Genomic DNA, 12927 nt, shown 5'->3' on the forward strand with positions numbered 1-12927 from the left:
GCCAGGAAGCCCTATGTGACTCACTGTGGAGCTGAGCCGCCCTAGGAGAGCTACAGAGGTGGTGTAACAGCTGTCAAAAGCTCTGCTGCTATCGTGGGGCTCACTAGGGCTTCAATCCTTGACCTGCCTCTTACTAGATGTAGAGTCCTGGGCAAGCAACCACATCTCTATAATCTTCAGTCTATTCTTTTGTCAAATGGCTGTGTAAACAGTACCAGTCTCATAGGTCCATGTGAGGAATAACTGAGACCAGAGACATGAAGTGCTTCACATAATATTCCCTCCTCCCCCTTGCTTAGCACTTGATCAATATTTACTAGATGGCAGTGATGTTATTATTAGCGGCAGAAGTGCAGGCCTGATCTCTGTCTTTTTTCAATGCAGGTTTTATTTGTCAGTGTGAGGTAAGAACTAAAGAAAAGGCCATGAATGTGATAACATTGTGGTTCCCTCATAGGGAGAAAATGGTGGGGACCTTGTGCCAAAAGTTGCCAGAATTACAATGCTGGGAGATGGGGAAGAGGCTGGTGGCAGGGCTGTTGTGTCTGGGGTCTCATGTAGACTGGGTGATTTGTATAATGCTTCTATATGCAAAAAGTTAAAAATTCGAACAGGACAAAGGCATAAGATGGAAAGAAAAATGGTTCCTCTCCCTTCTGACTCCCCATCATTCATTCTTGTGTAGTTTTCAGTAAATTCTTTTATGCATACATTAGCCTAAATCGATTTCTATACCTTTTTTTCTCCCCATACCTGTGTTTAAGCCTCTTACTCTATATTGTTAAGGGATTGCATGAGATGGGATCTTTCTTACCCTTCTCCCCAATAAATACATCTTGGAGCTCTTTACATGTGCAATTATTGAGCTGTCTCATTCTCTGTAATGATTCACAGGTATTTAATTGTATGAATGTACTTTGATTTTTTTAACCTGACTGCTATCAGTGGACATTTAACTTTGTCCCAGAATTTTATAACAATGCTCCAATAAATGTCCTTGTACACATAAATTGATGATGTATTTTGCAAGTTTATCAAGAGGGCAATTTTCCAGCAATCAGGCTGCGAAACTAAACAGTATATTGGTTTTTTTTTTATTTTGAGAATTCCTGACAAATTTTCTTTTAGAAAAAGAATGCACTAATTTGCACTCCTACCAACAGCATGAGAGTTCCTGCTTCCGTTTACCTTGGCCAACACAGAATTAGCAAACACTGAAAATGTTGCCATCAGATAGGCATTCCTTTGATTATCAATGAGATAATCATATTTGTTTTTCATGTTTGTTTGCCATTTGTTTTATTTTTCTATGAAGATCCTGTTTGTATTTTTTGTTTAGTTCTCAATGTTTAAGGGATGTGTTCTTCCTGTCAGTTAAATACATTGGGCATTTGTCAGATTGTTTTTAATAGTCATTTGAAATGCTTCATTTTTAAATACTCAATGTTCATATAAATTTGCATTCAAAAGAATGTTTATTCTTTCAATTTATCTATTTCTTTTTCAGTTCTAAGCTGTTTGGGTTATTATAGCTTCCTAATTTATTTTCATACCTTCATAGGTTATCATTCTCCTCTCCCTATAATCCTCTGGTTATTTATAGGGGTTTATTTCTCCAGATGAACTTGTCAATTTGTCAAGTTCTAATAAAAATGCATTGATTTCATTTGGTATTTAGAGCTAAATTTAGGAGAAATTACCATCTTTATTTTATAATTTTCCTATTCAAGAATAAGGCACAAATTTATGTAAGTCTACTTTTATGTCATTTGGTAGATTTTTAATTTTTCAAAGGCCTTTTATATATTATATAATATTGTTAATTTTTCCCTTTATATTTTTAATCATTTATCATTAAAGTATCTTCTTCTTTCATATTTCCTTAATAGGAAATATGTTTAAAGAAATAAGTTTATTTCTTTAAGAAATATGTTTAAAGAAATATGTTTAATTCTTTAACTTAATTATGTAACCACCCATCTTACCATAATCTTTTAACATTTTGATTTTTTTTTTAGTTTGATTCTCTCAAGTTTTCTTGATATAGAGTATTTTACCTCCTCCTTTCTTTATTTCTTTCTTTGGTCTAAGTACATTTGCCAAAACAGGAAAATGCTAAGTAATAAAAATAAATGGCATTTTTTCATGATTTAATGGGAAAATATTTAATGTTGTATGATATATGTTTATTTTTTAACATCGGTCCATCATCCATTCCTATACTGGTAAAAGTTACTACTTCTTTTTTTTAAAGATTGAATTTTATCAAGTGCCTCTTTGGCATCTAGTACAATGATTAGGTATTTTTATTCTTTAAAAGGATTGACATAGGAAAACAAAATAATGAATACTTTGTAAACTTTTATACAAATAAGCTTAAAAGCCTAGTTGAAATGGATGCTTTTCTAGGAACTATATGCTTCAAAATTTTGCATATTTGAAAATATTCTGTCCTCCTTAGACATCAACAATTTGGTATCAACAATTTGGCTAGGTATAACAACATGCTTGGGACAAAAAAAAATTTACAAATCCTGCAATTCAGAACTTCTACATCTAATGTTTACCTTAGAGGAAGATTTATATCTGGGCATGAGGAGACACCTAGGATGTCCATTGCAGCTTTAGTTGTAAAACTAACAAAACTAGAAACAATCTAAATATCTATATATAACATAATAAAATACACGTTTAAAAGAATAAAGAACACTGATAGGTATCAATAAAGACAAATCTAAAAATTTTGTCAAGAAATGAAGCAAGTTGCAAAATTATGTATACAGCACAATACATTAAAATACACAAAATTTTACATGGTTTTTATAGGTAATATCATATAAAAGTATAAAAATGAAAATGGAATTATATACTAAACTTAGAGTCTAGTTGTGTGTCTTGGGAGATTTTAACTAATCTGTAATTTTGTAACTTTTTAAATGGTAACAATCTACTCATTCATTATGCATGTCACACACACACACATGCACACACACAACACACACAAACACCCCCCTAGGAAAAAAGTAGTGGGAAATGTGACAACACATTGATAGTAGTAGTCATTTCTGAATGGTAGCAACAGAGGTTTGTGTTCCTTTTTTTTTTTTTTTTATGTTTAAATTTAAAACAATAATATGAAATTCTTGTGTCACTTTTTATTCATAATTTTTCTCCACTTTGCCTTATGGTCTTTTGGCCTTGATTGCTGCCTTGGAAAATTCTGATAGAAGTCTGATTTTTCCTTTTCTAGGTGATTTGGTTTTATGTGTGAAAGATGCCTGAAGAATTCATTCTCTGGCTTCAAAGCATATCCAGAGAATATATGTCTTGGCACTGAAGTTTCTGTATCAAATTTTCCTAGCACAAAGTCTACTCTTTTGATGTGTTTTTTGCAATTTCTTTTTAATATTTTTTCTTTTTCATTTGTTCTATTTCCTACCCCAGATATACTGATTTTTCTTTTGCTGTATCATCTTTGAGTTTCATATCTACTACCTTCTGATGTTTAACTCAGTATCTTTTATGTTCACTGGTTATTTCAAGCCTTTCTTCTAAGTCATTATATCAGGTTTTCTTCATGCCTATCTTCTCCTACCATTTCTAATTATTTATCACTTTGGTAACAATATCATTTTGGCCCTCAATTCATTTCTTTAGCTCCGGCATTTCCTTTTTTAATCTAATTCCATATTCTTACCGTTTTGTCTTTGTTTTCCTTCTTTCATGTTCTTTTAAATTTCTTTATAGTGAAAAGCAATCATTAAGGTAACATACCTTCCATTTCCATAGCTCGTTTCTTCCAAAATAAATTAATCTTTCCTTAGCATTCTGTCCTCCTCTCTTTTGTTTTCCTTCTTGTTCCTTTCCTCTTTCCACTCTTTCCTAGTTCCCATGTGTTTGTTTTCTTGGCTCATTGTCAACCTGAACAGTTCTGTCAAGACAATATAATTGCTCCCCAGATGCCCTCCATATTATCTGACACCTTTTCATCTTCTTAAATGTTCAGTCTGAGAGTTGAGAATTTCAGGTTCCCTCCAGGGGCAAGTTCAGCTGGGACTATAGGTAGCTACGGGTAGCAGAGACCTGCACACTGCTCTCCATTCTGTGCTGCACCTGGGTGCACGTCGTCTCATTCCCCTTATGACAAAGGGCATTAGTTTCATGATCCCAATTTAGGGTAAAGCCAAGAAAACTTCATTCAGAAAGACTAAGGTGCCTACTCTCTGTGTTTCACCTTCCTCTATCCAGCAGTGGATCCCTCTCCTCCCAGCAGACAGAGACCAAAGATGTGCATTCTGCCACATTAACATTCTACTATGGACTAACAACTGAACCCTCCATGTACCTCTTCCTGTAGACCCTTATCCCCATCATTCACTTTACTGTATCCTTTGTCCTCCATTGAGCTAAGTCTCCAATTAGGGCTGGGCATAATTTGCTCTGGGTAATTATAGTCACTCCTTATTACCTCTCAGCTTTCTTTCCACCTGGTCAGTTTTATAAAGGTTAGCCTGGATGTTTCTTTGTCCTCTGATGAGACACTGAGGGCATAGGGGGAGCTTTCCAACTCCCTCCCCAGGGCTGCCAGATACCTAGCAGATTGCTTCTCTCTAAATTAAGGAGGAATGGGAGACTTCTTAGGATTTTGTCTGCCCCCTCCCCTGCCGCAGGGGAGCAGAATGTAAGGGAATGGAATTAGGAGTCATGGGTTCCAGGAGTCTTACGCTTCCTTCTTTCTCTGGCTGTTGCATAGCATGGAGCTGTACCGCTGCCTTTATTTGATGGACGCCAGCATACTTTTTGCTGGTTTTTAAATTTATTCTGTCTTTGAGCATGTCCTTGGGTTTTGGAAGAGGGAGATTTTGTGATTTGGCTTCACTTCATCATCTTATCCTGAAAGTGGACTTAAGGTAATATATGTCAGAAACTGTCCTCCTAGAGGCAGCTCTAAGTAAGTTCTGCTCTTCGATAGTGAAAACATCAGATTATCAGTTCAACCTGAGAGAAAAGAGAAAAGACTTCACACAGATACACACACACACACACACACACACACACACGTACGTTCTGAGATAACAGGTCGATTTACATGCATGGATGTGTGTGTATGCTTGTGTAAGAAAATGGAAAAGATAAATAAAAAACTGGCCACATTCAACTGGGTAAGCTTTGTTTATTTTAAAAAAATAACATCTGCCTTAGTATCATCAGGGATTTAAAGGAGGGCCAACACCAACAATACTTTCAATGACTCAATTCTGAAAATGGAGTCAAAATTGTCCATTTCATGCTTTTTTGGTATTTACTGTCATTCCAATTTCATTAGAAATGGCAAAGTCTAGTCAACATACTTTAATACAGTCACACTTAATGGCAAATATTATCACCTCAACAACCTCAAAAGCACATTTTAAAATTGGAATATTTCAGAAAATGCTAGTGGGAAGCAACAAATGGTCAATAATTATTTCCAGATTTCCTAGGAGTTCTAGCAAATATTTTTCTTAGTAAAGAGAATTATTAAAAAGCAATTTTGTGTGTGTGGCCCTCAGGATGAACACAAAAGCTTCTTTTTCATTGTGTCACGCTGAGTTGAAATGATTTGTATAACTTCATATGCCAATATCAAGGTGATACAACAGTGAAAACTTCCCTGAGATCATGTGACAAACTTAGCCCGATATATTTTAAAGGCTCTAAAAAATAATGGTTGGCCCCAAGGTCAAACCATTATAACCGTATGACCAAGTTATTGAAACTAGCAAAATCTGAAGAACACACATCATATTCTACAGACAGAGAAACAGAGACCTGGCACTTAGTAATTTTACTAAACCTGCTTTTACTAATTAATTAACATAGAGTGCACATTTTGAACTCAGTATGTAGCATTTTACTTTATTCTAGACAAAACTAACATTTTTTTCTAGAAACTGATTACCCAGTGGTATTCATCCTGCTGAGGGACAGAAGACGAGTCCTATCCTAGGCACAGGCAGGTGACTCAGGACATGTGAACTATGGTCTCCACCTTTACTTTAAGCTGTACTTAGAATAAAAGGTGGGAATAAATTCTAAATGCAATCTTTTTTTCTTAAGTCCAGAAGCACCAGACTCCATTCCAAAAGTAAAATCAAAACAAGAGCAAGGGCAACAAATATATCCAATTTGTAATCTTAGATATCTAGTAAAAGACTAATTACTGTATGTAAGTATGTGTATGTGTGTGTGGTTGGGGGGAGTGCTTTTAATCATATATGTTTCATTCCCTATGCCAGGGCCTTTTATCATAAAATTCATAAAAATTCTATTACCTTATCAATTACAGGCACACACACACACACACACACACACCGCATACACACACAGTGATGAAAACAAAAAGCTACCCAGATACACATACCTAAGCCTTTATTCCTTTAGACTCTTTTAAGAGTTATTATACTAATTTACACTCAGTATTGTGCTACTATCAAAAATCATGTTCAGCAAAGCCTCAGCCCAAATTCCCAACTCATATATACAAAATCCTGACCCTGACTTTCAAACACTGTCAGTAGTAGCTCCATCCAGCCCTATGCACATTGCCCCTATGCCACAGTGCATATACTACACTCCTGCAACACATAAGGCCCCATGCTCTTTCCTTAGATCTGCTCATCTTCAGTAGTGAACATTGTCTAGATGCCATTACACTCCTCTCCCACTGAGTACCAGCTGTGAATCTTGAGTTAGACTGACCCATCCTCTAGTCCCAGGGATGCTGACTGGCTTAAGTTGATCAGGATGGGACCATCCCCTTTACCAAAATTACAAATATCCCAAAGATATGTCACTAAGTTTATGGTATTATCTCGGCCATAGTGATTAATTCAGATATATACATGTGACTTAAAATTGTTCCAATTGAAATTAAACCCTCTTTACACACTGGTTGAAGAACAAGAAGTTTTCTGTCCCCTTGGGTGTCAACAGAAACATGTATAACCCAGGTATATTGTTAACTTATAGAGGAAGATGAAAAGAATTAGAGACAGAAAGCATCACAGACTTGAAAGCAATTTAAGCCATTGGATCAAATCATCTCCAAAGCCTGTCTATATCTAGAATTTTCAGTTTGATCAGCCAATAGATTTCTACTTTTATTTTGACCATTGTGAATTGAGTTTCTGCTAGTTGCAACACAAAGACACTTGACCAAAAACATCTTCCTCCTGCTTCCCAACTGTATTAGAATAAAGTTTTAGTTACTGTAACAAAGATCCATGTCTGCTCCATGGTGTTGGGAGCAAGGTTGTTTCCATCTTGTTGCCCTGTCACACCCAGGATGTGTTGTCATCTGTATGGTTGAAGTGGTTCATCACCAAACTCTTGTTCTTGGCTAAAGGATGAGAAAAAGGAAAAAGAGAAAGGAAAGGACACACCCTTTTCTTGTAAGGGAACAATTCAGAAGTAACACACATCACTTGTAGTCACATTCTATTGACCAGCGGACGCTTATATGGCCATATTTAGGTATATGGGAGGCTGAGATATGCTGTCTTTATCTAGGTATCCAAATGTTGAGCAAAAACATTCTTTCACTACAGAGAAGAAAAGAATAGATACTGGAGAAAACCTAACAGCTTATGTACCTTGAACTTTACACAGATTGTTTGATTTTGGTGTAATAATCTATCTTCTGTGATCTACCAAATTGTTTCCATGTGTTCTTCTAGACCTATTTAATATCACCTCAATTTAACAGAATCACATCTGCTGAGTTCTACATGAAAATAATTCCATATTGTGTGTATGTTTGTGTGCATACCAGCTAAAGTTCAGACTCTGGCTAATTTCAATATTCTGTGACTATTTTTAATCTTTGATAGGACAAAACTGGAATTAGTCCCAGCTGTTTTCACTTGATGACATTAAAGATTAAAAATAGTAGCATAACAAGGACGACCAATCATTCTCTAAGGCCAGTTAATAACAAGATACTTTGGTTTTTTAACGATTTCAGAATAACTAGATTAATGTTAAATGTTAACATGGGCAATGGCAACACTAGCCAGAATTCTGAACTTTTTCTAATACATAAAATTTAAAATCTGGGCCGGATGCAGTGGCTCACACCTGTAATCCTAACACTTTGGGAGGCCAAGGCAGGAGGATCACTTGAGCCTAGGAGTTCAAGACCAGCCTGGGCAACATAATGAGACTCCATCTCTATTTATAAAAACAAAAAAATTAAAAATGGAAATATCTATCTATATTATCTGCTAGTGTTCATCTACATATTTATTGTGGGCAAGTTCCCAGTGCCAAGGAAGCTGCATTCACCTCTAGAGTTTTAAAACAAACATCTCATTAAGAAATTCATTAAAAGGGGCAAACCTTGACATTGATATTTGGTATGTATGTAGCACATCGATATCTGGACTGACAGATTTAGATGTATATGCATGTAATTGTTGCTGATTAATGTCACAGAAGACAAATTTGTTCTCATTTCAATGCCCCAGTGGCACCTCTACTCAGGAATGTAATATGTTTTGGGGATGAGGAAACGGCCAGAATTGGGCTTTATATTAAAGATGATCATTGAAATAATCTATATTATCCAAAAATTATGTATTAATAATCAACTATGTCCCAAGCACCATGGGAGGTACCAGGGCAGATAAAAAAGAATGAGATAAGGTCTCTGCCCCTATGATACACAGTCACATGTCCCATAAAGATGTTTTGGTTAACTATGAACCAAATATTCAGCAGTGGTCCCATAAGACTATAATACCATGTTTTTAACTGTACCATTTCTATATTTAGATACACAAATACTTATGAATATTTTACAACTTCCTACAGTTTTCAATACAGTAACATGCTATGCAGGTTTGTGGCCTAGGAGCAAAAGGCTATATTATATAGCCTAGGTATGTAGCGGACTATGCCATCTAGGTTTGGGTAAGTATACTCTATGATGGTCACATGATGACAAAATTGCCTAATAACCAATTTCTCAGAACGTAGCCCTGTACCTAAACAATGCATGACTGCATTTAGTCTGGTGTTACAAGCAATGCTATGTATCAATATAGCACTGCTCATATCATTTTATTTTGTTGTTATTTAAAACCTTCAGTGACTCCACTGCCAGCAGGAAAATACCCCTACTTCTTTGCAAGATACATAGGACTTTAATAATATACTGGTTCTTTTTTTACTTAGCACTTTCCTGTAATACCCTATAACCCTTTACATCAATATTTGTAGTTGCCTGAACATTCTATGCTGTCTCATACCTTCATAGCTTTACATAAACTCCTACCTCACCTTGGAGTTGTTCATCTCCTCCTTGTCTAATGAACTCATTCTTCAAAATTCAACTCAGATTTCACCTCTATTGTGAAGAAAGTTTACCTCAACCTCTGTAAATAATATAGGTACTCTTCCAGTTTTCTCCAAATAAATCATTCTCTGGTTGTATTCATCATTTCTACCTGTTATTTCTACCTGTTGATTTACTGATCTGTTTCATCAACCAGACTGTGGGCCTCTGAAGGGAGTGATTTTATCCTGTCTATCTTCATATCCACAGTGCCTAAAATAGTGCCTCACACAAAGTCGGGGTTCAATAAAAGTTTGCTGAGTTAATGAATAAAAGATCAGGTATGTTAAGATTATATATGAACTCAATGCAAATTATTGCAATCTATGAATAACTTCTTCAAATTCCAAAGGGATCACTAGAATTTTCAGAATCTTTCATTCCATCATTGTTGGAATTAATACAAGCTCTTTGCTCCATGGATGATTCCTTTGGAAGATTTATTATTTATTTTCTATGAAGCAGTTTGAATTTCTTATTCTATGTAACAAACTATTGCTAAATGCAAAATAAGTCTTCATCATCACCACTGTGTATCATTTTTCAGCAACTTCTATAAGCACAGAGAGAATGGGATAATAATATATTATGGGAAAAATTCCCTTGTCTAACAACCATCTTGGTTTCCCTAATTCCAGTGGGTTACACGTATTGCAAATGCAACCTATGACATTTAAAAATCAGCATTGAAAAGAGTGAAAGTGGGGAACCAGTGGATTCTGATTCAGAAAAGGTACTGCAATATCTAGCAGTATTCTGTCCTGCAAAGCTATAGAGAGAGATTTCTCTTTAGTTATTCAAAAGTTCATTGTGCAATCAGTTACCAGAACCTACTATTTAGTAAAAAGAATACTCTAGGGATGCTTCTCAGCGTAGTCAAAGAGGTGGCTACCTACATGTCAGGACACTGAAGATAAACCAAAACATCTGAATGCCACAAAGTATCTGCCCCTGTGACCAGACTCAGGGTCTGAAAGTCCCATTATTAGAATTATTTCTTTGGATTAAAGCATTATGTTTACTCATTCCTTATAAAGAAGTAGAGGTACCAGAGTCATAGTAAAGATAAAATTCTGCTGGTTTCATTATTTTTGCATAGTGTCATCCCTGACTATTGAGGAACAGTGTTTACAGTGTTTGAAAGGCTAAAATCCAACTTTTCTTCATAGCATAAGTGTATATCTATGTAACAAACCTGCAAGTTTTGCACACGTACCCCAGAATTTAAAGTATAATAAATAAATTTTTTTAAAAAGAAAGGAAATTACCCAGTGATGTCAACATTTTAAAAGACTTCAATCAAGTGAGAGTTTAATTAGTAACATTGACATTGGTCCCTTATAATATGACTTGAGGGGCTTAATGGATTTTTGTTTTGTGATTTTAGCAGATATAGATTCATAAAAAATTATCTGTTTTAACAGAAGGAGCAGAGTCATGATTCTCAGTGTTCTCTTATCCTGGGCAAATGGATGTAACACCCTTTATTCCAGAGATATACTGTACTATGTTTTTCAAGAAATTCATGTGTCTGAATTTTCTAAAAATGTGTTAATGTATTTCTCTCCAATGAGGTCAAGTGAATTATGACTTGGCTACGCAAACAAGTACAGTATTATTCTAATATTTGGAGGTATATGTCTTGGAGTTCAAATGTAGCTCTCCACTGACTAATTGCATGAATTTGGGCAAGTTACATCAGCTTTCTGAGCTTCAATTATGCATACAAGAGGAACAAGAACATTTACTTCTAAAATTATGAGGATTATGTGAAGTAAAGGTAAGTACCTAACATACTATATGGCTCATAGTAAATTGAAAATTATTATTTTATTCTTACTATTACAGACAATGACTCAACTTTGAGAGGGAAACTAATTCATCCTGGCCAAAATGGCTATAATAAAGAGACAATGTACTAAATGTTAAGCCAGAAAAAATAGAAAATATGTTAATCATATGAAGACAACATGTCATCTATTATTACCCATGATTAAAAAAAAAAAAAGGGCAACACAGTATAGTATATCCCTGGAATAAAGGGTGTTATATCCATTTGCCCAGGATAAAAGGACACTAAGAATCATGACTCTGTTCCTCCTGCTAAAATAAATAATTTACTATGAATTTATATTTGCTAAAATCACAAACCAAAATCCATTAATCAGCTCAAGCGATATTACAAAGGACCAATGTCAGTATTACTAACTAAATTTGTATTTGACTAAAAGCCTTTTAGAATGTTGACATCACTGGATAATTCTTTTTTCTTATGCTATGAAGGCAAGTTAGATTCTCGCCTTTCAAACTTTACATTAATTTCCTATTGCTACTGTAACTGTAACAAATTATCACAAATTTAGTGGCTTAAACAACACGAATTACCTTACAGTTACAGAATTCTAAAGTCCTAAAATTAAGGGGTTAGCAGCATGGGTTCTTTAGGAGGCTCTAGAAGAAGACGTAGCTGCCTACATTCCTTGGCTTGTGTCCCATTCTCCATCTCTCTCACTCTCTCTGATTAGGATCTCTGCTTCCATGGTCACATCCTCTTCCCTGACTCTGATCCTCCTATCTTCCTCTTCTAAGGACTCTTGTGATTACATTGGGCCCATCTGGATAATCTCCGCATTTCAATGTTCTTAGCTTAATCACTTCTGCAAAATCTCTTTTGCCATATAATGTAACATATTTACAGGTTTCAGGGATTAGGAGATGGATGTCTTTTGGTGGCAGCAGGAGCAGGGTTGGGGAGACATTATTCTGTTTACCACAGTGTTGAAGTTAATGAATTTACAGATAAAGCACTTATATCAAACACTGATGACTTAAAAAGTGACTCAAACTATAAAAACGATATAGGATTCTTAGCACCCCAATAACAGTTAGTGATTTGCTAAAGTCTCTTGAAAAACAATTGCCAGATTTTTCAAGCAATTGTGTCTGAATTTTTCTAAAAATGTATTAATTCATTTCTCTCCAATGAGGTCAAGTGAATTATGACTTGGTTGCACAAACAAGTGTAGTATTATTTTAAACATGTGATTTGCTTCATGCAGATTAGGGTATTACCTCACGATTTGAGATGAAAGAAAAGGATTTAAAATTCTTTAAAATGATGTTCAGAAAAGAGGCCAAGGATAGTACACTTAGTCTAAATAAAAACATAATACCTTATAGAATGAGAATGAACAAACCATACTCATCAAATTCCACTCATCATCATAACCATGTAGGAGGTAATTCTGCTTCTTTTTAAGAAGTAGAAAGCTTCAAGGGAACATCACTCTCCTTTTAAATCAAATTTAAATGTGGGCTATAATGCATAATTTTAGATTAATTGGGAGCCCCAGACACATGGGAAGTTCACATTCTTCTCCATGGACTCCCATTGGGTGGTCACAAGAAGTATCTGGAAAAGGGCAGGAGAGCAGAGTGTCCCTTGGTGGCACAGGCATTCAGGTAGTGACCTGCTGCCAGTGGAGGCAAACATAAAATACTGCCCACTTTGACAGACTCTTGTCTCCCACCGGGCTGGGGTTGGCTGGAGG

At 35.4% G+C, this 12927-nt stretch overlaps 1 protein-coding gene across 4 annotated transcripts in view; it reads right to left on the reverse strand.

The window, feature by feature from the left end:
* The window catches only part of RTN1 (reticulon 1), a 390244-nt gene that overhangs the window by 202035 nt on the left and 175282 nt on the right, over positions 1 to 12927 (reverse strand). The window contains exon 1 of one of the 4 annotated variants that reach the window (XM_012462414.2): positions 7252 to 7285. The exons of the other annotated variants lie outside the window; for them this stretch is intronic. Coding sequence (XP_012317837.2) covers positions 7252 to 7267 — 16 coding nt within the window. The 5' untranslated portion in view covers positions 7268 to 7285. Of the gene's footprint in view, positions 1 to 7251; positions 7286 to 12927 lie in introns of those variants that run through there. 4 annotated transcript variants of the gene reach the window in all.

The sequence above is a fragment of the Aotus nancymaae genome, unplaced genomic scaffold (assembly GCF_030222135.1).
Source record: "Aotus nancymaae isolate 86718 unplaced genomic scaffold, 86718_ANA_hifiasm-v0.15.2.pri h1tg000011l, whole genome shotgun sequence".
In the NCBI taxonomy this organism is placed as follows: domain Eukaryota; kingdom Metazoa; phylum Chordata; class Mammalia; order Primates; family Aotidae; genus Aotus; species Aotus nancymaae.